This window comes from Hyla sarda, chromosome 6 (assembly GCF_029499605.1).
Source record: "Hyla sarda isolate aHylSar1 chromosome 6, aHylSar1.hap1, whole genome shotgun sequence".
In the NCBI taxonomy this organism is placed as follows: Eukaryota; Metazoa; Chordata; class Amphibia; order Anura; family Hylidae; genus Hyla; species Hyla sarda.
In genome coordinates, this window is record NC_079194.1 from 270087406 (window position 1) to 270113048 (window position 25643).

A 25643-nucleotide genomic window follows, 5' to 3' on the forward strand; every position below is an offset into this window, starting at 1 on the left:
GGACGAGGATGGTGCTACTCCCCCGCTTTTCCTTACCTCTTGGGAAAAGGAATTGAAGGTTATCCTCACTGACGCTGACAAGAAGAAGATTCTAGATAGCTCTCATGGGTTCTCTAGATGCGTTAGGTTACAGGAAGGACATTACAAGCTGCTAGTTAGGTGGTATAGGACACCAGAGCTGCTCAGACATTGGGGTCTCACACAGACATCGGAGTGCTGGAGATGTGGGGGTGACATTGGCTCCCTATCACACATATGGTGGCACTGCCCCCTCCTAACAGACTTCTGGAAGGGTGTGGGGGAGACTATGACTGAGGTGACTGGCACTAGGGTTGACCTTACTCCACTTCAGATCTTCCTAGGGCTCCCGGGCTTGGGGTGCCCCTTGCATCCCAAATCCCTGACAGCGCATCTGCTCACGGCGGCTAAGGCCCTTATCCCGCTACACTGGCGTCAGACCACTCCGCCAACTGTTGATGAATGGAAGGGCAGAGTCTCACAGATATGCCGCCTGGAGGAGTTGTCGAGCTGGGGGACTCACACACATGACCGTTTTCTGCAGACGTGGACCCCGTGGAGGAGGTACCTAGCCTCCCCTGGAACTCCCTAATTACTGCTCGCTATTTCCTTTGTTTCTTCTGACCTTTCCCCACATACCACGCACTCTGGTTTAGATGTACCGATTGAACTCCATCAGTACTGCACTTTACCCACATTCGCGTCAGCCCTTGTCCTCATGTTCTCCCACGCCCCTCACCTCTTTTTCCTCTCCCTATTGTGTCCTTCCTCACCCCCATCTCATCCATTACCCTCCTATTGTGGTCGCCCTCCTTCCTCCACCTTCTCACCCCACCTTTCTCTTCCATCACTTTCTAATTCCCGACCACTTGCTTTATGTTCTTCACCCCCTACTCTTTCTCTCCATCTCAATTTCTCTCCACGCTACCATGTAAGTTGAATCGTCTTGCCTGAGACAGACTATCCATGGTACACGGGTGCAGCTGACCTCGCTCGTGGACAGTGGGTCCTCTCTCACGTCCTTGCATGAGTGCCATGTCCCTGGCCCGCATTGTCTCTTTTGTGGGTTTTTCAGGGGTCTTGTACATACTTAGGACTCATTGTGCAGACACCTACCGTTTATTAGTCTGTCGAATGTCTTAGGCGCTATGTACTTGTGAACTTACATATTTATTGTTGTATTCTTTGGTTGACTCAACTGTTGTGTCTTGAAAATTCATAAATAAAGAATTGATAAAAAAAAAAGAAACTCCATTGTTACACAAAAAGAAACTAGGTGGATTTTCACCTTGGACACTCTGCCAGCTTCATATAGCTATGTGACTGAGGTTACCCAACAACTTCCATTTATCCTTATGGAATGGCTTTATCCCTCAGTCGTTACCCCTTCATTTAGTCAGTCCATTAAGCTTGCACCCCTGAAGCGAGTAAAAAGATATGTTTGGCTCCCCCCCCCCCCCCCACCTCTACCTGCCACTTACCATAGTGTATATCTAGCATTAACGGAGTATACATGGGAGGCTCCCAATAATATAGCTATGACAAGTAATAATAAGGCCTCCCTCCTTCCCCCGCTTCAATCTATCCTATACTGCCCTATTTAGCATTAAATCATAATCCGGGGCCACTAAGGGTTAACTATACCCAGCCTCTGTTACTCGCATCCCAGGTAACACAGTGTGAAGCGCATCCTATTGAATATGGCTCCATGCTGACGTGCACTCTAGTGCATAGCCACTGAAGTACACCGGAGCTTAAGTCCCCATGGGCTCCAGGCTGAAATGCATGCGCTAGTGCGCACAAACTTTTTTCACGTCACTTCCGCCCATCACCCGGGACAGAAGTGGGAATGCACTATGCGCACATTTGGCGCGCTACTACACGTATTTAAACCGGACAGCGCCTATCAGGCACTCATGCCAGCGAGTCCTGAGTACCGGGGTCTTCAGGAGACAAAGTAAGTCCTCATCTAGCCACCTTGTTCCTAATATGTAGCCCCAATTCTTGTTTGTTCTATTTCTAATACGGAGACAATTCATATTCAGGTGACCTCCCGTAAGCTGCCATACCTCCGCAAGCCCGGACGCCTTACCTATCGTAATCCTCCATAGGTAGGCCTCTTTCTTTCTGTACTTTGCAATTTTCATGAATATATGGGTCCCTCCCTTTTAGTCACTAGTTTGTCTGTCCTTAAACCACAGGACCGGCATCCCATCTGCCAGGACATGTATATATGGGAACTGTAATCATCCTTATAGGTATGTAATGCCCTATTTCCCCTATAGCCACTGGTTAATCATGGATGAGCATATCTCACACCACCTTCACTTTTTTATACAGGTACCCACTATTTATATGTATAAAAAATGCCAAGTATATGTCATCTGAGTTATAAGTCCACCTAAACACTATATGTGTTCTCATTCATCTCATTCATATATCCTTTTCCATGATTTACATCAACATCTTATACTATCATCACTTTATTTTCAGAAATATCTATATACTTATGGGCTGCCTGCTTAAAGTGATGAACATAGACATACGATTCCTCCCAATGAGGGGAGAATTTTGAAACACATCCTATACCTCCGTGCTGTACATCTAGCTTTACACCAACGTGGGAGAAGAGAGAGAGAGGCACTTATCCATTGTGTATCCCTACTTCTCCAACTTGAATTCCCTGATGAGTTGTGCCACAGAGTAATGGGCACAGCAAAACGCGTTGGATGTTAATCATTTATTTGTGTATATCATTTGGTTTCTATTAAGTATACTAACTGTGTTATATGCACCTGACTCACACGTTGATATCTGGAGGTACTGTCGAACAGACATCTGCCACAGCGCATCATTCCTCACACCTACCTCTATCCCATCCTTGAGCCTTAGGGTGAGATAGGAGGATCCGGATGCGGGCTGGCTCTCTATAGGAAGGCCTCCCTGCATTAACAGGTAGGGGGTCTGTTGACCAGCAGGGTCAGCTTTCTAGGCAAAACTGCGGCCGGTGATTGGCTGAGCACAGTATGACTCGCCGACCACCAGCAACCAGGAAGAGGATCGCGCCAGAGACCGGAGCCGGTTACCGGAGGCTCCTCGGGGGAGCGGAGGAAGGTATGTCCCTCTATTTATTTATTTTTTTACTGCCGGCAGTATGGGGGCCAATTTTTATATTCTGGAGTTCTCCTTGAATTGTGGGGGAAACTGATAAGAAAACCGCAATTTTGCGAATTTGGGGTGTGTTTTGTTTTCAAGATGTACACTCTACAGTAAAAATGACATGTTTTCTTTATTCTGTGGGTCAATACGATTAAAATGAAACCTATGTTGATACCTATCTTTAGGTACTTTTCTCCTTTTAAAAACAACTTTACAAAATAAGTATGCTTAAACTTCCCTATTTTGACCACCTATAACTTTCTCATTTTTCTGTATATGGGGCTGTATGAGGTTTCATTTTTTGCACCTTGATCTGTTTATTGGTACCACTTTTGCATATACATGAGTTTCAATCTCTTTTTTTAAAAGTTTTTGGGAATGTAATGCGACAAAAAATTTTTTCTGACTTTTACATTTTCGCCTTTCACCATACATAGTAACCTAGTTCATAAGGTTGAAAAAAAAAAGACTACAGTCCATCAAGTTCAACCTATTTCCCTATTGAGTCCCTACTGAGTTGATCCAGAGGATCCTTCCCAACTCCAAATATGGCATCAGAATAAATCCCTGGATCAACGTTCTGTCCCTATAAATCTTGTATACATAACCAGCAATGTTATTACTCTTCAAAAATGCATCCAGTCCCCTTTTGAACCCTTTTACAGAGTTCACCATGACCCTTGTTATAGATACAGTCCTGGGTAGAAATAGATCATGGGAGAGATCTCTGGAAGGTCCCCTGATATATTTATACACACAGTTATTTGGTTTCCCCTAAAGCTTCTTTTTTTCTAAACTAAATAATCATAATTCTGATAATCTTACGGGGTATGGACTACAGTACCCAGAATTACCCTGGTTGCCCATCTATGAACCCTTTCCAGCTCCACTATATCTTTCTTGTACACTGGTGCCCAGTACTGTACACAGTATTCTATGTGTGGTCTGACTAGTGATTTGTACAGCGGTAGAATATTTCCTTGTCTTGGGCATCTATGACCCTATTGATGCACCCCATGATTTTATTTACCTTGGCAGCAGCTGCCCGACACTGATCACTACAGCTAAATTTACTGTTAACTAAGACTCCCAAGTGCTTTTCCACTTTTTTTTTTATTTTTTATTTTTTTAACTATTTTTACGCTTTATGTCCTCATAGGATAGTGCTTTTATTAGAGACCCATTTCACAAAGGAAACATTGAGGGTAATTGATAAAAATTTGTGGGGTCATCAATATCACTCATGTTATCTGACTTTTTTCTAGGCTTGTTTCAGTTCTCAGTCACTGAAATATTGAATGGGGAGAGAGGGAAGTAGTAATAGGTAGACTTGAATGTGAAACAGACAGACTTGAATGTGTGATGGCATTTGTCTATAAACCACACCCCTTTTAGGTAAATAAGGTAAAAAAGGGAAACAATAAATAATTATGGTTGTATTGTTCTGATTGTTATAACATGAAATAAATACATTTTATTATCAAATTATGAAATATCATCAAAATTGAGTCACATCAGGTTCTGTTCACTGCAGATACTAAACCATGGCAGCTTCAAGAAAGAAAGAAAGAAAGAAAGAAAGAAAGAAAGAAAGAAAGAAAGAAAGAAAGAAAGAAAGAGTCATGGTGATATCATCCTAGTGATGTCATAGACAGCTGGAGAAGTTACATTGCGCTGACAGCTGCCCCGGCCTTCAGTCTGTAGATTGTTACAGAGCGGTTTGCTTCTCTTAAGCGTTTTTTGCCTTTTTTGTCCTAGATGGAGATTAAAGGATTGGGGTTCATCCCCCTCTTTCTGGCCTTCTGGTGTGTGGTCTGGATCTCCATCAGTTACACCCTGACCATCATTAATGGCCATGCTGCTTCCCTACTGGTATACATCAGTGATACGGGGAAGAATTTTCCTGAACAGATCCTATTCTGTATAGGATTCATAGGGATGTCCATTGCTACTCTGGGTCTGACATTGCTGAATTATAAGTTCGTCTTGTTTCATCGTGAAGCCTTTGGAGCCCATCAGCCCTGGATCCAGAAGAGCCTCCTGGCCATCGCTTGGTCATCCTGCATCCTGACAGCCATCATGTCTTTATGTTCAACTAAAGACTACCCCATGGTTCACCGTGTCACCGCCTTTACTGCCTTCATCTGTGCTGGCACATACAACCTCTGGCAGTCCATCCTCCTATATAAAGTGCCCGGATCCACCAGAGTCATCTGCCAAGTAAGAACCACCTTCAGTGCTATGGGCCTCGCCTGTGTGTTTCTTTTTATTGGAAGTCGGGTCATAGTATACACCCACCTGTGTGCTGGGGGATGTGTAGTAACCAGTGAGGCCTTCGCCAAATTCATCGAGTGGTCAACGCTGGTCTTCATCCTGCTGACGTATGTGACCTACTATCCCATCATGCAGCGTTTATTGTTCACCTTGTCTTGGAACACCTGCAGCATCTCCCTAAGGATCAAGATCGATGACTTTGGAGTGTAGAAGACCATGGGGTACATCATATAAGCTTGTCATCTATATCATTATAACATTGTTATAATAGAAGTCTTATTTAAATAAATAAATAAATAAGCAAACCTCTTGCTCATTTTTGTAGTCCTAAAATCTTTAGATGTATAAGAATATTTGTATTTTAAATGTTATTGGGGCGGCACGATATATGGCAATCGCATCATGATTTTTGGTTATAGGATATATTGATTTCACCCTGTGTAAAATTCTATGATTACCTAGGCGGTGCAGGGAGGAGAAACAGTGGGCCGCATCTAGCGAACATCTAGGTAACTCATTCATGACTGGAGGAGGTGAGGGGACCCCTGAACTTATAGGTACAGGGGTAGTTAGAAGTTGTGCAAAAGCAGACCCTTAGGGGAGATTTATGAAAACCTGTGCAGAGGAAAAGTTGATCAGTTGCCGATGGCAACCAATCAAATCGTTTTTTTCATTTTCCAGAGGCCTTTTTGAAAATTAATTAAAGAATCTGATTGGTTGCTATGGGCAACTGGTAAACTTTTCCTCTGCACAGGTTTGGATATTTGATGTGCAGGATTTGAAGCTGTGTTCAGTCATTTAGTTTACATTGAAACCTGCAGCATCAAATTCTACACATGAAATATACAAAGGATACTGTATGGTGAATGCATCCTTAGGGTACATTTACACCTAGAGTATCCTGCACATATTTGACATGTAGGAATTGAAGCACAGGGTACTGCACTAGTGAATAGACCCTTACCCAGCTTTTTTTTTTTTTTTTTTTTTTTTTTGATCTCCTGCATCAGATCAGGGGTTACCTCATAGACAAGACATGCTATACAGTCATAGCCGTAAATTTTGGCACCCCTGAAATTTTTCTCGATAATGAAGTATTTCTCACAGAAAAGGATTGTTTGGGGCTGCTTATCCACCATCCGGACTATCCTGCTTTGACGCCTTACATTAAGTTTTCTGTTCCATCCATGCCCAGGGAGATTAGCTACAGTGCCATGGGTTGCAAACTACTTGATAATGTTGTGCACTTTGGACAAAGGCAAATCTAGATCTCTGGAGATGCTCTGTTGCCCATAACAACCAGAGCTCAGCTTTCATTTCTTATATTGCTCTGGTAAAATGAAGGCTGAGCAGTCACTGGTTATGGGCAACAAAGAGAATCTTACTTTGAAGACAGCATTATGAGCCTCCCCTAGGACTTATCCCCTATTCACAGGATAGAAACTAGAGGCCCATCTGCCAAGACCCCCAAATGATTATTAGAATGGAGGCCCTGCACCATTCATCCGTGTACAGCTAGGTGTACATATACAGTCATGGCCATAAATGTTGGCACCCCTGAAATTTTTCTGGAAAATTAGGTATTTCTCACAGAAAAGAATTGCAGTAACACATGTTTTGCTATACACATGTTTATTCCATTTGTGTGTATTGGAACTAAAACAAAAAAAAAAAAGGAAAAAAAAAGCAGATTTGACATCATGTCACACCAAACTCCAAAAATGGTCTGGACAAAATTATTGGTCCCTTTCAAAATTGTGGAAAAATAAGATTATTTCAAGCATGTGATGCTCCTTTAAACTCACCTGGGGCAAGTAACAGGTGTGGGCAATATAAAAATTACACCTGAAAGCAGATAAAAAGGAGAGAAGTTCACTTAGTCTTTGCATTGTGTGTCTGTGTGTGCTACACTAAGCATGGACAACAGAAAGAGGAGAAGAGAACTGTCTGAGGACTTGAGAACCAAAATTGTGGAAAAATAGCGACAATCTCAAGATTACAAGTCCATCTCCAGAGATATAGTTTTGCCTTTGTCCACAGTGCGCAACATTATCAAGAAGTTTGCAACCCATGGCACTGTATCTAATCTCCCTGAGCGTGGACAGAAGAGAAAAATTGATGAAAGCTGTCAATGCAGGATAGTCCAGATGGTGGATAAGCAGCCCCAAACAAGTTCCAAAGATATTCAAGCGGTCCTGCAGGTTCAGGGAGAATCAGTGTCAGCACAAACTTTCCGTAGACATTTAAATGAAATGCTATGTCAGGAGACCCAGGAGGACCCCACTGCTGACACAGAGACATAAAAAAAAAAGCAAGACTAAATTTTGCCAAAATGAACTTAAGCCAAAATCCTACTGGGAAAAAGTCTTGTGGACAGATGAGACCAAGATAGAGCTTTTTGGTAAAGCACATCATTGTACTGTTTACCAAAAACAGAATGAAGCCTACAAAGAAAAGAACACAGTACCTACAGTGAAATATGGTGAAGGTTCAATTATATTTTGGGGTTGTTTAGCTGCCTCTGGCACTGGCATCATGAGGATTACCAATGGATTTTGGGTCGCACTGTACAGCCCAGTGTCAGAAAGCTGGGTTTGCGTCAGAGATCCTGGGTCTTCCAGCAGGACAATGACCCCAAACATATGTCAAAAAGCACCCAGAAATGGATGGCAAAAAAAAGTGATGGAGAGTTCTAAAGTGGCAGCAATGAGTCCAGATCTAAATCCCATTGAACACCTGTGGAGAAATCTTAAAATTGCTGTTGGGAAAAGGCGCCTTCCAATAAGAGAGACCTGGAGCAGATTGCAAAGGAAGAGAGGTCCAACATTCCGGCTGAGAGGTGTAAGAAGCCTTCTGATTGTTATAAGAAGTGACTGATTTCATTTATTTTTTCAGCCCATTTTTGCAGTTTGGCATGACATTATGTCCAATTTGCTCCCCCCCCCCCCCCCCGCCCCCCTCCTTTTTGGTTTAGTTCCAATACACACAAAGGGAATAAACATGTGTTACTGCAATCCTTTTCTGCGAGAAGAACTTAATTTTCTTGAAAAGTTTTAACGGCCATGACTATGTATGCTGCCACTCCATCCACTTGAGTAAGGAGGTTCAAATCCCAAGATGGATGGGGGTCCCTGTGGTGAAAGGGTCCCAAAGTCTGGCCAGCAGTTAACATGGCATCCTGGGAGTTGTAGTACCACAATAGATGCCAAGTGTAGGCTACAGTATGATATCACAGATATAGACTTAATACATCTCACACTATCGCATCCATCTCACACTTACGAACTCTAAGCAAATCAGCCAATGCAGAACCATTTAATACATTTTATATATACACACACAGCAACAGGAGAATACAGCAGCACACTGCTGGCACAAAGATATAGATAAAACATGAGTATATAGATAAAACATGAAAAGCTATACAGCTGTAGTGCAACAAATGTGAAATTATGAAACAGTGAGGTACTTAGCTTGCAAATTTGGTGGCCAAATAGCTTGGACCATCCCACCACGGTAAGGTGACCTCATTTTGGGACGGACCCTACACTGTGAATATGCCTCTGTGTGAACAGCTCAGCAGGCATTACAGGATCTGAAACATCCAAGGCACCTTATATACACCTGATAGAGGTGGGTGGGGTGCAAGAGCCAACATGGAGGTAGCCACTCCCCTGTATGTGTAATACAACCAAAGAATAAGTTGACCAGCACTAGTGACTCCAAACTATTATATGGACCTGGCCTACAGGTGCAGGCTGCTGGGCTAAATACACAGCAACAGGAGAATACAGCAGCACACTGCCAGCACAAAAATTTGCAAGCCAAGTACCTCACCATTTCATAATTTCACATTTGTTGCACAACAGCTGTATAGCTTTTCATGTTTTATCTATATCTTTGTGCCAGCAGTGTGCTGCAGTATTCTCCTGTTGCTGTGTATTTAGTCCAGCAGCCTGCACCTGTAAGCCAGGTCCATATAATAGTTTGGAATCACTAGTGCTGGGCAACTTATTCTTTGGTTGTAATTTATTATATATAATTTTTTTTATTTTTATAATAAAGCAGCCCTACTCTATAGAAGCCAGCATATACGTGACGTATGGGGTACATACACCTTCAATAGCGGTCAACCAAGTGACAGGGCTACCTTCCCGATCCCTGCAGACACAAACATTCAGCTTGGCTGAACGGTTGTGTGTTCTGAGAAGAAAGAGGAGGGTAAAGCTACTGCCAGACAACACTGGTAGTGGCTTATCTTCCCAAACACAACAGGGTAGGGCAGTTAAAATGCAACATGCCTGACCCTTCTCTCACCCAACATCATCTGTCGGGGGGCGGAGAGTATTTCTATTTTTTTTTTTTTACACAATATATTTCCAGTCCTGATGGCAGAATTTTGATTTGTGTGTATGGGGGTCCAAAGGATAGGGAATAAGATGTCTGATCGCTGAGGTGCCACCGCTGGGGAACCCAGCTATCTCCTTGCTGCACCCGCCATTCGTTTAGAGCATCGGGTGCAGTGCCGGGGGCTCATGACGTCATGGCCATGCCCCACTCGGGACATCACGGCCTCGCCCCCTCAATACTAGTCTATGAGATGGGGGCGTGACACCGTAACGCCCCCCTCCCATAGTTTTGGATTGAGGGGAGCATAGCCGTGACATCACAAGCCTCCACCCCGCATTGCCAGTCATCTGGCACGCAGCGAAGTTCACTCAGTGCACCGGATATCTGGGGTGCCGCAGCAGAGATTGCTGGGGGTCCCCAGCAGTGGGATCCTCAAGATCAGTCATCTTATCCTTTGGATAGGGAATAAGATGTCTAGGGGGGAGTAACACTTTAATGAACACCAAGAGGTTTGCCCTAAAGTGGAGATGCTGGAAAAAATGTTATTCTCATCGACTATATGTGGTCTACTGCAGAAATATAATAAAACACCCTGAACACTGAAATGCTTTATTTCCTAGGATCTCCTCCCTGGCTTTCACATCATTTTCGTATTTAATCTACATCCGACATCTGTTTAAACTGGGAATTTCTTACGACCACTCCCTTGAGATAATTAACATTTACACAGCTATATTAGATGTGCATCCACTTCAGCACAACACAATGAGATGGCAGGTTACATCAGTCCTTAAACACAGAATCAGATACAGATTTTCGTACCCAACTATGGGTACAATTTATGGTATGCCAGCCTACAGAAAGAGAATGGCACTTTAGAGACTCCCATTGACTACCAGATTGAATGGTACATAGTTCACTACCATTACATTTTCAAGCATAGCCCAGAGAAGGGATTACCGTATTAACTTTTATGCTTAGGTTTAACTAAAAAAAATTATATATTTTTTTTTCAATTAGTCAATAGGAATAAAATGCTGCATTAGGGTATGTTCCCAGTTCCCACATGACTTATTTTGCATGTGGGAACGTACCCTTAAAAAAAAAAAAAAAAAAAAAAAAGTGGGTGTGTGAACATACCTAATTGTACTGCAAGTGATTAATGGGGTTATTCCATAAAGAGTATTGCATTTATTTAGGTAAAGCAACAAATTATAAAAGTTATTGTACATAGAATCATTAATAGTTTATTACACAGTTTAAAGTGTATAACAATGATTAAGATGCCAGCTGTTTTACAGTTTGTATAAATCCCATCCATGTTAATGGGAGTTACATAAATATTGGAGCATCATGAACTTCACTGTTTACGTAACTACCAAATTCTGTAAACTGCTTATTTCCAAGTGCTACACTGTTTATGGCGCTTTTATCAACCTCCGTGGGAGCTACGTCAGTCGTGTAACACAGCTTGTGTGGCTGCTTTCAGTTTTCTAGCCACAAGCAAACCAGAGGGGGCCAGGGGCCTTTGATCTCAATATAGAGGTGGGACCTGTATCTATTAGACATTCATGGTATATGCTGCACTTTATATTGGCGCTATGAGAATCAAAATATTTTTATACGTTGTACATCATGAATAAAAACATTAAAGGAGAACTGTGGTGCAGGAAAACATATCCCCTATCCTAAGTATAAGGGACAAGTGCCTGATCGCAGGGGTCCCTGTGACCTCCTGCACTGCACCCCAGGAACAGAGCGTGTTGACCCCCGCAAGAAGTGGTGACCGACAAACCCCCTCCATGTATGTCTACGGGAGAGCCAATGATACCCAAACACTATCTCTGGCTCTCTCATAGAGATACATGGAGGGGGCATGTTGGACGCCACTTCCTGTGCAAGTCGACACTCTACATTCCTGGGGACTGCCGGGGTGCAGTAGATCGCTCGGGGTCCTAGTGGTCAGACACCCCGCGATCAGACACATTCCTTCTCCCTTGAGCAGGGAATACGTTTTCCAGTTCCACAGTACTCCTTTAATCTTCCCTTTTTATAAGTCATGGCTTATTAAAGGAGTACTATAGTCAAAAGTATCTTCATCCTGTTGTGTCCAGGCTGCAAAAAAAACAAAAAAACCACAACATTTACTCACCTTCCCCCGTTTCCCAGTTGTGCCGCTATAGCTGTTCGGTCCTCTGGTACGGTCTTCTTCTGTGTGCATGGACAGTCACACTGCGGTCAGTGTATCACTGGCCGCGGCGATGTCCCGTCTCGGCTAGTGATAGGTTGAGCGCAATGTCGTGTAAGGAGCCCAGGCAGCAAGGAGAAGGTGGGGCCGAGGATCCTTACATGACACTGCACTCAGGCTATCACTGGCCAAGGTGGGACATCGCTCCGGCCAACGATATGCTGACCGTAGTTTGATGATCCATACACACGGAAGAAGGAAGGAGACTGGACCGGGGGACTGCACAGCTATAGCGACACAACCTGGGGGGAAGGGAGGAAGGCGAGTTAATGTTTTTGGGGTTATTTTTGCAGCCTGGGCACAACATGATGAAGACCATTTTGATTATCCTACTCCTTTAAAACAAAAACAAAAAAAAAAAAAAAAACACACAACACCACTAGGGATCCGCAAACCATCCACAACATAATCCTCTTTGGCTGCAGCATCATCTTTGTCAAAGCTGAAACACAGGCAGGGACAAAGTCCAGTAAGTGAGGGTGGGTATAGCCCTCCTCTGTGCTCACTCCTGTCCTATCAGACTCCTGTCTGAAATCAGAAAAGATGGGGTTACAGATAAACCGGGAGTGACTGGATTAGGAGAATGAGCACAGCACAGCAGACTCTGGAAGAAAGAGTCATGCACAGTAGGGACAAGCCCCCTACAAAGCACAGAATGACAAACCAAGTGAGCAACTGATAAGATAAGATAAATATGTGTACTAGACACACAAAAATTATACATACACGATCAGGATTGCGTACTGAGTAACAAAAAATAATCAGCGACAGCTACTTTTTAAATGCTTTAGGTTTTTACTAAATCTGTTCTTTTGTAGTTATTCATTTACTGTTGATGAATTCTATTAATGGAGATAAGTTGTCGTTGAGAGCTGTAAGAACCCTTAACCAGAGAATACAGGCTCTGTACTTAGCTTACTTGTTCTGCTCCTGTACACTGTACGGCAATGTGAGTAATAATTATACATTAGGCAACACCAGTAAATGTAATAACCTCAATTACTTCTGTTAATACCATTTATAAACTGGGACAAATATACCAGAGCACATCAAATATATAGTTATTTTTTTAGGATTTTATTTTTATTGCACAACAGCAAGGAAACTACTTCTGCTAACCGCAGAAAATAAAACAAAAACAAAATTACAAAAATGTCTACCATCAATGTGGGGTATAATAACCAAGCATTTATGGACTAGAAGACTGATAAAGGCTGCTAGCCCACACAAAAAGGTAACAAATGCTGCATTTTCTCATGTTCCATAAATCCCTTCAGCAAGGAAAAGCCCCTCTTATTCCCCAAAAAAAAGTTTCTGGCGCAATTTCACCAATCTCTTAGTCTAAATAGCATCACATAAGATCTGTAGAAATGATATCATACCATCCACCGGCTGCTGTATAGTGGTGCGAATGCACCCTTAGGAAGAATTAGAATTCCACCATTAATATGCTACATATTGTTCACTAAACAGGTATCCAGTATAGGTCAACACGTGTAAAAGATTTGGCTGTTACCTTGTAGACTGCCGTTCATGTTGCTGAATTCAGACAGAAATCTCTATACCCGATGCCCTCATCTGCCCCAGAAAAACTCTGCAGCCTCTAGAATCCAGACTTTCAGATGTGCTGGAGAGCCAGGTCCAGCGAGTCCAAGACAGGAAAGGGCCAGGCAGGTTTCCTCCCTGTACTTCCCCTGCCAAAATATCTGACATCACCCTTTTCATGATGAGTCAAAGCCTGATTTGTAACAAACAATGACAGACGGGCTGTCTCTTACGATGCATTATAGTACGGATCTTAAAATAGGAAATATATTTGAGGCACCCAGTACTTCTCTGCAGCGGAACAGTAGGGAAATAAATGCAGGAAGATGTAAAGTCTGATACTGTGGGATGTGGTTTACAATAATATCCAGATGGAGTCACAGGGTGTGTAGTAAAGCACCTTTACTTCAGCAATAAAATATCACTGGCCACACAAATGGCTGATCAGCCAATCATAAGGCAGCAACTCGATGCCTTTAGGCGTCTAGATGTGGTCAAAACAACTTGCTGAAGTTCAAACTGGGCACCAGAATGGGGAAGAAAGGGGATTAAAGTGACTGTGGCACCAACAAACATGCCATGTTTGGACAGACTGGTCTGACTACTTGAGAAACTGCTGATCTACTGGGATTCTTATGCACAACCATCTTTAGGATTTACAGAGAATTATCGGAAAAAGAGGAATTATCGAGGAAGTGCCAGTTGTGGTAACAAAAATGTCTTATTGATGTCAAAAGACAACGGGGGAGATTTAGCAAAACCTGTGCAGAGGAAAAGTTGCCAAGTTGCCCATAGCAACCAATCAGCTTGCTTCTTTCATTTTTGAAAAGGACTCTGAAAAATGAAAGAAGCGATCTGACCCCCAGTAGGCTGACTGGTCTGAGATGACAAAAAGCAAGTAACAAATTACCATTCATTACAAGCCAGGTTTTAAGAATACAATCTCAATGCAAATGTGAAACCTTGAAGAAGGTTACACCAGCAGACGACCATATTGGGAGCCAGGCCTGTCGGCTAAGAACAGAACCTAAGGCTACAATTCACACAGGGTTACCAAAACTGCACAACGATAGACTAGAAGAGTATTGATAGGTGTAAGGAGTCTCAATTCCATATGGGAGATTCAGGTGGTGTAAGATACCCATTTTGTCACACTTTAGGCCCCTAAGTACAAATTGAGGATCATTTAAAACACACAACAATCACAGTACTGTTGCTCACTCCGGAGCCCTGTAGTAGGGAATCGACTGATTATCTGTTTGGCCGATTATCACGATTTTCTAAGTTATCGGTATCGGCAATTACCTTGCCAATAATGCAGCTGATTTTTGCAGGGACAGAGACCGCCGGCGCCACCCGCTTCTCTCCCCCTGCCTGTCCTGGGGTCCTGAGTTCAACCACCGCCGCTGCCCCATTGCCTCCCCCATGCCCGGTTTTATAATTACCTGTTCCCAGGGTCCATGCTACCTCTGGCTCCGGCGGCGTCTTGAGCTGTCACTGTGCTCCTGGGCCACTGACTGTGACGTTGTGGACATCACTCTCATTTCGCAGCGCACAGCAACAGCGCAGGGCGCCGTAGGAGCCAGAAGTAGCGTGGACGCCGGGAACAGGTAATTATAATTATATCTAAGGATGTCCCGACCATTTTTTAAGACAGAGTATGAGTACCGATACTTTAATTCTAGTACTTGCCAATACGAAGTACGAGTACTTATATTTTAAAGGGAATCTGACAGAAAGGTGACCCGGTTTCTGGTGCTGCTTACCGTATGATATGTGGGTTCCTCGTTGTATACAATGGAGGTGGCTGCTGTAGTGTGAGCCAAGATTCCTCTCTTCTCCATTGGGCAGAACACAGAATTTGCATTGGCGGTGAGACTGATGACCACATGGTGAGCAGCGGTAGATAGTTAGTTAGTGCAGGTGACTCAGCTGTAAGATTGCCTTTAATAATAGGTAGTATCCCCTTGCAAACATTAGTAGCAGCCTCCCTGTAGAACGCAGCCCCCTTTAGACAGCGGGCCCCCATTTAAACAGCAGCAGCGCCCCCCATCCCCATAGACAGCAGGTCTCCCTGTAGACATTAGTAGCAGCCCCCTCCTTGCAGACAGCTCACCTGCGGCTGTCCTCTGTCGGGTGCTGCCGCTCCACTGCCCCGTTCTCCCGTCCGCATCATGGAGTCCTATGGAGGAGCATGTGACATATACGTCACTCTGCTTCCTGCGTAGCATTACGCTGGGCACAGGGGAGGAGGTGGAGTGAAGTGTACGTCACATGCTTCTCCATGGAACACTATGATGCGGACGGGAGAACAGGGCAGCGGAGCGGCAGCAGGTATCGGACATGGTATCGGAGACATTAAATGAGTCCCCGATACCACGCAAATGGATAGTATCGGCCCAGATACCGATACTAGTATTGGTATCGGGACATCCCTAATTATATCCCCAGGCCGGTGAGTCTTTTCATGGTGAAGGCCAGGCTGGTGACTAGGGACAGCATGATCCGGCTGCAGGGCAGCAGAGTGCAGGGCCGGGGCAGGGCTGTGGAGGGGCTGAACTCACTCAGCAGCTTTTCCATCTCCATTGTGCAAAGCGGCGGGGTTGGACTCAGGACAAGAGATATGAAAAAAAATAAATAAATAAGTGACGCAATTTCTCAAGAGTACGGAAATACCCCATATGTGGGCGTAAAATGCTCTGAGGGCAGACAACATGTCGGAGTGAGAGCGCACCATGTACACTTGAGGCCTAAATTGGAGATTTGTACAGGGGTGGCTGATCGTACCAGATGTTCTAAAATAAACACAAAAAAAAAAAAACATGTGCAGGTGACTCCATTTTGGAAACTACACCCCTCAATGAATATAATAAGGGATACAGTGATTCTTAACACCCCACAGGGGTCTGACAGATTTTTGGAACAGTGGTCCATGAAAATTAAAAATATAATTTTTTATTTGCACAGCCCACTGTTCCAAAAATCTGTCAGCCGCAGAGCACTTTACAGCCACATATGGGGTACAAATTTTGGGGGGCTTTTTTCCTATTACCCCTTATGAAAATGAAAAGTTTGGGGTAACACCAGCATTTATGTGAAAAAAATCTAATTTTTCATTTTCACATCCAACTTCAAGAAAAATTCATCAAACACCTGTGGGGTGTTAGGGCTCACTGTACCCCTTGTTACGTTCTGTGTGTGATAATAGTTTCCCAAGTAGTGTGCCACGTGTTTTTTTTTTTTTTTTTTTTTTGCTGTTCTGGCACCATGGGGGCTTCCTAAATGCAACATGCTCCCCAAAAACCATTTAAGCAAAATTATCTCTCGAAAATCCCAAGTTGCTCCTAAATCCCAAGTTGCTCCTTCTCTTCTGAGCCCTGTAGTGCACTTGCAGAGCACTTTACATCCACAGGAGGTATTCCCATATTCAAGAAAAAATGGGTTACACATTTTGGGGGTCTTTTTCTCCTTATACCCCTCTCCTTATACCCCTTGTAAAAATGAAAAAACAATGGGGCTACAACATGTTACTGCAAAAAAAACAGAGATTTTGAGTTTTCTCCTCCACTTTGCTGCTATACCGGTGAAACACCTAAAGGGTTAAACTTTCTGAATGTCATTTCGCATACTTTGAGGGGTGCAGTTTCTATAATGGGGTCATTTATGGGGGATTTCTCACAAAGAGGCCCCTCAAATCCACTTCAAACTTAACTGGCCCCTGAAAAATTCTGTTTTTAAATTTGGAAAATTGCTGCTATACTATGAAACTCTCGGAATCAAATTCATAAGTAAAATCAACCCAGAGTTATTAATGCATAAAGTGATAGAGGTCAGATTTGCAAAAAAATGGCTGTGTCCTAAAGGTCAAAATAGGCTTCGTCCTTAAGGGGTTAAAAAGAGGTATTCCTGCCTCTAACACTTATCGCCTGTCCACATGACAAGTGTTTGATCCCCAGAGTTAAAGGGGTACTCCACTGCCCCAGCATTCGGAACATTTTTTTCCGAAAACTGGGTGAGGGCTGCGGGGGTCGTGACGTAACTACTTTATACCAACATAAATCTACTGGGGGCTTCCTTTCAATGCACTTTTACTCCTTCTCTCCCATTAGTGGCAGAAGAGGTGGTCCTCTTTATCATAACACATGACTGTTTGCTTTAGGAAACTACAGTTCCCAGAGGCTTCCTGCATATCCCGCTTTCCTCTTTAGAGTACGTTCACACGTACGCAGATTTGATGCACAGGATTTTCTGCTGCAGATTTCAATGTAAACTAAATGACTGTGCACAGCTTCTAATCTGCAGTTACAAATCCTGCGCATCAAATCTGGGCAGGATCCTGTATGTGTGAACTTACTCTTAGTGTGGTTAAAACATTTGACACTTCTCTTATATTTCCTCTATTAACATACAAGAAGCCTTCTAAGTCAATAGTTTTGTTGCACCTTACTATAATACACTTTTAGGGTCTATTCATGCGTAAAATATCCAGCGCATATTTGATGCACAAGAACCCCCCCCCCCCCAAGAACCAATGGTAGGGGGCAAGTGTGTTCGTCTCAGCCAAGCAAGGATCCTAAGATGCACTCTTCAGTGCTGTAGTGTCACATTGTATCGCAGATAACCGTTTTCTTCACTACACCAGACTTAAAAGGGGTACTCCGCCCCTAGACATCTTATCCCCTGATCGCAGGCGTCTCGCTGCTGGGGAACCCCGCGATCTTGGCGTTGCTGGGCAGAGGATTGTGAAGTCACGGTCAGGCCCAGTTTGAGATGTCACGGCCACGCCCCCTCAATGCAAGTCTATGGGAGGGGCCGTGACATCACGAGCCTTCGGCACTGCACCCAACACTCTAAACCAGGGGTCTCAAACTCAAATTATCTGGGGGCCACTGGAGGTAGCAGCTGGGTGAGACTGGACCGCATGCGTCCTTTACATATAATACCCCTATCATGCTCCCCTCATCATCCACCAGCCACCCCCCCCCCCCCATTCCCCCTACCCCCGTGTGGTAATAGCATGAGCTGACGGATGATGGGGGGTGCTACTTCTGGGGGTTCCCCACATTAGGTAGAAGCAGGTTCCCCACATTAGGTAGCATTGTCGTTCCCCCAACTCAGACACACACAGACACACACTAAGACACACGCCTGTCCTGCGCTGCGCTTCTCTCTGGCGGCGGCCTGACGAGTGGCGTCACCGACGTCCTCCTGTGCGGGTCTGCGGAGGGACGTCATATGCGCGACATCCCTCATCACACTTGGGCCGGCCAACCGGAGACCGGAAGGAGGAGGGTGGGGTAAGCGATTCTTTCCTGCATTTATTGCTGCTTGCCCGAAGCAGGGCTAAATGCCTCAAGAAGTTACCTGCCCGGCGCCCGAAACTGCATTTCCCGGGCGTCGGGCAATACAAATTACACATACTGGGCGCGGGCCACAAACTTTCGTTCCGTGGGCCGGGAGTTTGAGACCCCTGCTCTAAACGAACGCTGGGTGCAGCAGGGAGGTCGTGGGGGTCTCCAGCAGTGGAACCCCCGTGATCAGACATCTTATCCCCAATCCTTTGGATAGGGGATAAGAGGTCTAGAGGCGGAGTACCCCTTTGAAAACTGTGGTATGCTGCGATTTTAGTCTGGTACAAAACCGGATATAATGCAAAAATTAGCCGAATGGAGTCACTATCTGACTCCGTTAAATGAAAAGAAAATAAAGAAAAAGAAGGAACTTCTTCTGCTGCCGTTATCCTCTTAAAAGGTTAAGAGGCGAGGAAAATTTATAAAAAGGTACTTACCTTCAATGCAGAGCAGGAAATTTTGTCAGAACTCTGTTGGCTTAGGAAATACAGCATTCCCCAGTAAGTGAATAATCACATATGGCATTTGTGATAAGATGAATGGGTTTTCTTGATCTCATTGGGGACTAGGACAACTCCCCGTCAGTTCCTCACATAGAGGACCTCACAAAGAGAGGAGTTGTCCTCTGGAAACATGTAGTCCCCACTGACATTAATAACATGCCATACTTATCACATTTGCCATGTGTGTTTATTCATTTACTGGTGAGCGCTGTATTGCCTAGGCAGACTTTTAGAAGATTTTTACCGAACACACAAACAACCCACAGTGGAAATAGACTAAAGTGCAGATTTTTTAGTTTTAATAACATATTAAAAAGAAAAGAAAAAAAAAGTAAACCGTGTCTGTTAATATGAAAAAAAAGGCACATAAATATCAATTGGCATCACATCAGCATAAATTAGCTAAGGGCTCGTTCACATTAACATCAGTCCCTGTTAATTCACGCCTGTTCTCAAATCCGCTCAAGCCTTTCGCAAATGGCTGTAAATAGATCCCATTGCTGTATATGGGATTTTTTTTTTTTTACAGTTCTTTGTCACCCGTTTGCGCTCGTTCGGTTCCTATTCCATTATTTTTAGCAGAGAAAAGACTTAGCATGCAGTATTTTTTTCTCCATCAAAAATAACAGATTAGAAATGAATACATGAAATTTAACATTAAAGGGGTATTCCAGGAAAAAAAAATTTTTTATATAATCAACTGGCTCCAGAAAGTTAAACAGATTTGTAAATTAGAAAAACAGCAAGTAGCCAGCGGTAAACGAACTTCACTTTATTTCACGATAACCTCAATAAAAGCTCTCAGCGGCAGTCCATAAAAACAGATTTAAAAAAATCTTAATCCTTTCAGTACTTATGAGCTTCTGAAGTTAAAGGAGTACTCTGAAGCTAACCTTTTAAAGGGGAATTGTAGCATGAGGCAAAGTTATATAACATTCTAATATACTCACATTTTCCATATGGTCTTCTTCCCGGTCTTCTCCTCGCTTTTCTCTCCGTCCGGAAGCTGAGTCTTCTGATGACGCTCGACCTGTATTTCTTCTTGATCCGCCGCCATCTTCACCCGGTGACTCATGGCTCCCATGAGTCACTGCGAGCTGTGCCGGCCTCCCAGCCCGGAGTCGGCTACTCCCCCAAAGTTAATTTATTCTGCTCATGCGCAGTACTACGCAAATAGCGTAGGGCTAATGCTAGGCTCCTATTGCTGCCTACGTTAGCCCTACGCTATTTGCGTAGTGCTGCGCCTACGCTACATAGAATGTACTTCTATATACTGTACACCGCTCCAGCACCCCCTGTATATGATCCGCCCCGCCCGGCCCGGAAGCCTCAGGTCTCAGGGGCGCGCCTGTGTGTTCTCCGGCATTACAGCTGCACGGACTCTGGGTCCGGGAGGAGGACGACGGCGGAGGAGCCACAAGTGGAGGTGGCGGTGACAGCAGGCATCATCCCTCAGTCTCCGGGGTTAGTTACACTACATACCGGGGGAGGGCGGCACTGGCAGCATGCTCGGCCACCGGCAAAACTTTCACTAGTTGTGTGTGAGTGGGAGAGAGAGGAGCCCCCTGCAGGGGAGAAGGGGCAGGTGTGCCAGGTGAGGAGGGGCACAGCCTGGACCCTGGGGGGCACTACTCTCTGGGGTTGGAGTGCCCAGTGCAAGGAGCAGTGAGTTACTTTGCAGAACGGGGGGCAGCATGGGCACTGTTTTCAGGAATGCATTTTATATAGTGTGTGTGTTGTAATGGGGGAGCCCCTTTAACTTTAGGGAGTCTGTAGTGAAGGAGCTTTGTGGGGTCACCCCAAACTCTATAGCCCTGCTGTAACATGGATACATGTGTAAGACAGTGGTCTCCCAGCTGTGGACCCTCCAGCTGTTGCAAAACTACAACTCCCAGCATGCCGGGAGTTGTAGTTTTGCAACAGCTGGAGGCACCCTGGTTGGGAAACACTGCGCTAGTGGGCACATGGAAAGAGGGAAGGAGCTGTGGGCGTTACTTTATTATAATTTATTATAATTTCCGGGGGGTGGGGGGGAGAGAGCAGCAGCTAACAGGAAGCTGGCGCAGGGAGTCATGGGAAATGTAGAATTTATGACATGGCTGCTTACTGCTACAGGTGGCAATTACAAGAGAATGGCTGGGCCAAATTTGACAAATGAGGTATCATTGGAAAGGTCTTTGAAAGAGCTATCAGATGAGGTAAACTTTTTTTTTTTTTTTTTTTTTTTTTTTTTTTTTTAAGTACCAGCGCTCCGGAGTACTCCTTTAAGGTTGTTCTTTTCTGTCTAAGTGCTCTCTGATGACACGTGTCTCGGAAACCGCCCAGTTTAGAACCAAATCCCCATAGCAAACCTCTTCTAAACTGGGCGGTTCCCGAGACACGTGTCATCAGAGAGCACTTAGACAGAAAAGAACAAACCTAACTTCAGAAGCTCATAAGTACTGAAAGGATTAAGATTTTTTTATAGAAGTAATTTACAAATCTGTTTAACTTTCTTGAGCCAGTTGATATTTATAAAAAAAAAAGTTTTTCCTGGATAACCCCTTTAAAATCTATGCTAAACAAATGAGCCTGTAAGGTCATCTGTTATTACCTGAGCATGCTCAGAAGAGGTGTGCGCAACCAAAAGGATACAAATGGATTAAAAAACGGATACAAAGGGATGCCGATCAGTTTTCATCCATTTGTTAGTATGGTCCATTTAGCAGCAATGAAGGAAGAATAGTGGAACGGAAGAGAATGGTCATGGGAACCTAGTCTAACATACATGGTGAAAACAAAAAAAATTATTTTTTTTGTTTATCCCAAACAAAATAAAGTTGTACGTATTGACAAATAAAATTTTAGAAAAATTTTTTTTATAATAAGTTTGGTATCATTATACTTGTACACTTATGGTGATACCAAATGCATTTTTTTGCTGAATAAGCTTTAGTTTTAAAGGGGGTCTATGTGTCAGTCCATACATTTTTATTTCAGTGTTTGGGATAAACAAAAACATTATTATTTTGCCAAAAAAAGCTTTTTTGTGTCATCTGCATGAAGAAGGCCAAGAAAGAAAATCATAATATTGCAACTTTTCGTTCACCCTGCATTCACAATGAGATCACAAGGCTGTATGGACCAAAAGATTACCAATGAAAACTACAATTGGTCTTGCAAAAAAACTACTTATCAGCTGCTGTATACTGCACAGGAGTTTGTATTTCTTTCTGGAGTTATTTTCTGTCTGACCACAGTGCTCTCTGCCGACACCTCTGCTCATATCAGGAACTGTCCAGAGAAGGATAGGTTTGCTATGGGGATTTGCTCCTGCTCTGGACAGTTCTTGACATGAACAAAAGGTCAGCAGAGAGCACTGTGGTCAAACTGAAAAGCATACCAGAAAAAAAAATACAACTTCCTCTGGAGCATACAGCAGCTGATAAGTACTGGAAGGGTTAAGATTTGTAAATAGAAGTCATATACAAATCTGTTTAACTTTCTGGCACCAGTTGATAAAAAAAAAATAATAATAATAATTAGTTTTCCACCGTAGTACCTCTTTAACCCCTTAAGGACTCAGCCCATTTTGGCCTTAAGGACTCAATTTAATTTTTACGTTTTCATTTTTTCCTCCTCGCCTTCTAAAAATCATAACTCTTTTATATTTTCATCCACAGACTAGTATGAGGGCTTGTTTTTTGCGCGACCAGTTGTCCTTTGTAATGACATAACTCATTATATCATAAAATGTATGGCGCAACCAAAAAACACTTTTTGTGGGGAAATTAAAACGAAAAACGCAATTTTGCTAATTTTGGAAGGTTTCATTTTCACGCCGTACAATTTATGGTAAAAATGACGTGTGTTCTTTATTCTGAGGGTCAATACGATTAAAATGATACCTATTATTACATACTTTTCTATTATTGTTGTGCTTAAAAAAAAATCACAAACTTTTTAACCAAATTAGTACGTTTATAATCCCTTTATTTTGATGACCTCTAACTTTTTTATTTTTCCGTATAAGCGGCGGTATGGGGGCTCATTTTTTGGGCCATGATCTGTACTTTTTTTTGACACCACATTTGCATATAAAAAACTTTTAATAAATTTTTTATAATTTTTTTTAATAAAATGTATTAAAAAAAAGTAGGAATTTTGGACTTTTTTTTTCGTTCACGCCTTTCACCGTACGGGATCATTAACATTTTATTTTAATAGTTCGGACATTTACGCATGCGGCGATACCAAAAACGTCTATAAAAAAAATGTTTACGCTTTTTGGGGGTAAAATAGGAAAAAACGGACGTTTTACTTTTTTATTGGGGGAGGGGATTTTTCACTTTTTTTTACTTTTACATTTTTTTACATTTTTTTTTTTTTTACACTTGAATAGTCCCCATAGGGGACTATTCATAGCAATACCATGATTGCTAATACTGATCTGTTCTATGTATAGGACATAGAACAGATCAGTGTTTTCGGTGTTCTTCAGCTCTGGTCTGCTCGATCACAGACCAGAGCAGGAGACGCCGGGAGCCGGACGGAGGAAGGAGAGGGGACCTCCGTGCGGCGTTATGAATGATCGGATCCCCGCAGCAGCACTGCGGGCGATCCGATCATTCATTCAAATCGCGCACTGCCGCAGATGCCGGGATCTGTATTGATCCCGGCACCTGAGGGGTTAATGGCGGACGCCCACGAGATCGCGGGCGTCGGCCATTGCCGGCGGGTCCCTGGCTGCGATCAGCAGCCGGGATCAGCCGCGCATGACACGGGCATCGCTCCGATGCCCGCGGTTATGCACAGGACGTAAATGTACGTCCTGGTGCGTTAAGTACCACAGCACCAGGACGTACATTTACGTCCTGCGTCCTTAAGGGGTTAATGGAAATATATAAAATAAAAAAATATATGACTCTAAACATTGAGATATAAAAAAGACAATTTTTATTGTACTAGAAGTAAGACATTGCTGGAGTTAAAGGGGTACTCCAGTGGGAAACAAATGTTTTCAAGTCAACTGGTACCAGAAAGTTAAACAGATTTGTAAAATTACTTTTATTTAAAAATCTTAATCCTTCCAGTACTTATAAGCTGCTGTATGCTACAGAGGAAATGGTGTAGTTCTTTTCAGTTTGACCACAGTGCTTTCAGCTGCCACTTCTACACATAGGCTCTGTTCAGAAGACTAAGTGTCCTAATATGGCTAGGCCTACATTGCAACATTTTGTAGTGAAGTGCATCAGTTGTGCATCATCCGGCAGGATGATTGTGAACTGTCCCATTCAAATTAATGGTATCAGTTTCGGCTTCATTTTGAAGATACCCATATGTAAAGGTGGCCTTCGTGACAGCTGCAGTCCAGAAGACTCCTAGAACACTGCTTAATTTACAAAGGCATTTAATAAAAGAAAGACTTGCTGGCCAACAACAGGACAATGTAAATGGAATCAATATGAAATCAGTAAAAATTCTCTGGCCAGCCCTTTAGACCAGAATTCTGGTTACAGATTTTGATCCACTGATATTCTCTGCATACTGGCAGTCTTCTGAAACACACTACCTACCACTCAGTGAGGTTCACTTTATATAGGCAGCAAGCTCCCCCTAGTGGCTACTGACAGCAGTTTCTGAAAAAATCCCTGCTCTGTTTAAAATGGGCACTGTCGGTCAGATACAAAAAATGTTATAAGTTGTACATCTTGGCAAAACATTAACCTTTCTAATATACTTCATAAGAACATTTTATATAAATTTTATAGAAATCATGGCTTATAAAATCATGGCTTTGTCCAAGTTGAAGCACAGGAATGGACAAAGTCCAGTAAGTGAGGGTGGGCTAACACTGCTCTATGCTCTCTCCTGTCTGATGGGACTCCTCTGTGCTCTCTCCTGTCTGATGGGACTCCTCTGTGCTCTCTCCTGTCTGATGGGACTCCTCTGTGCTCTCTCCTGTCTGATGGGACTCCTCTGTGCTCGCTCCTGTCTGATGGGACTCCTCTGTGCTCGCTCCTGTCTGATGGGACTCCTCTGTGCTCGCTCCTGTCTGATGGGACTCCTCTGTGCTCGCTCCTGTCTGATGGGACTCCTCTGTGCTCGCTCCTGTCTGATGGGACTCCTCTGTGCTCGCTCCTGTCTGATGGGACTCCTCTGTGCTCGCTCCTGTCTGATGGGACTCCTCTGTGCTCGCTCCTGTCTGATGGGACT

At 43.5% G+C, this 25643-nt stretch overlaps 1 protein-coding gene across 5 annotated transcripts in view; it reads right to left on the reverse strand.

Annotated features, from left to right (window-relative positions):
• Positions 1-25643, reverse strand: part of RIPOR1 (RHO family interacting cell polarization regulator 1) — a 342616-nt gene that overhangs the window by 179439 nt on the left and 137534 nt on the right. For 2 of the 5 annotated variants that reach the window (XM_056527290.1, XM_056527291.1), the window contains exon 1: positions 13566-13706. The exons of 2 other annotated variants lie outside the window; for them this stretch is intronic. In XM_056527290.1, coding sequence (XP_056383265.1) covers positions 13566-13584 — 19 coding nt within the window. In that variant the 5' untranslated portion in view covers positions 13585-13706. Of the gene's footprint in view, positions 1-13565; positions 13707-25643 lie in introns of those variants that run through there. One more of the 5 variants, XM_056527286.1, reaches the window with a different exon arrangement.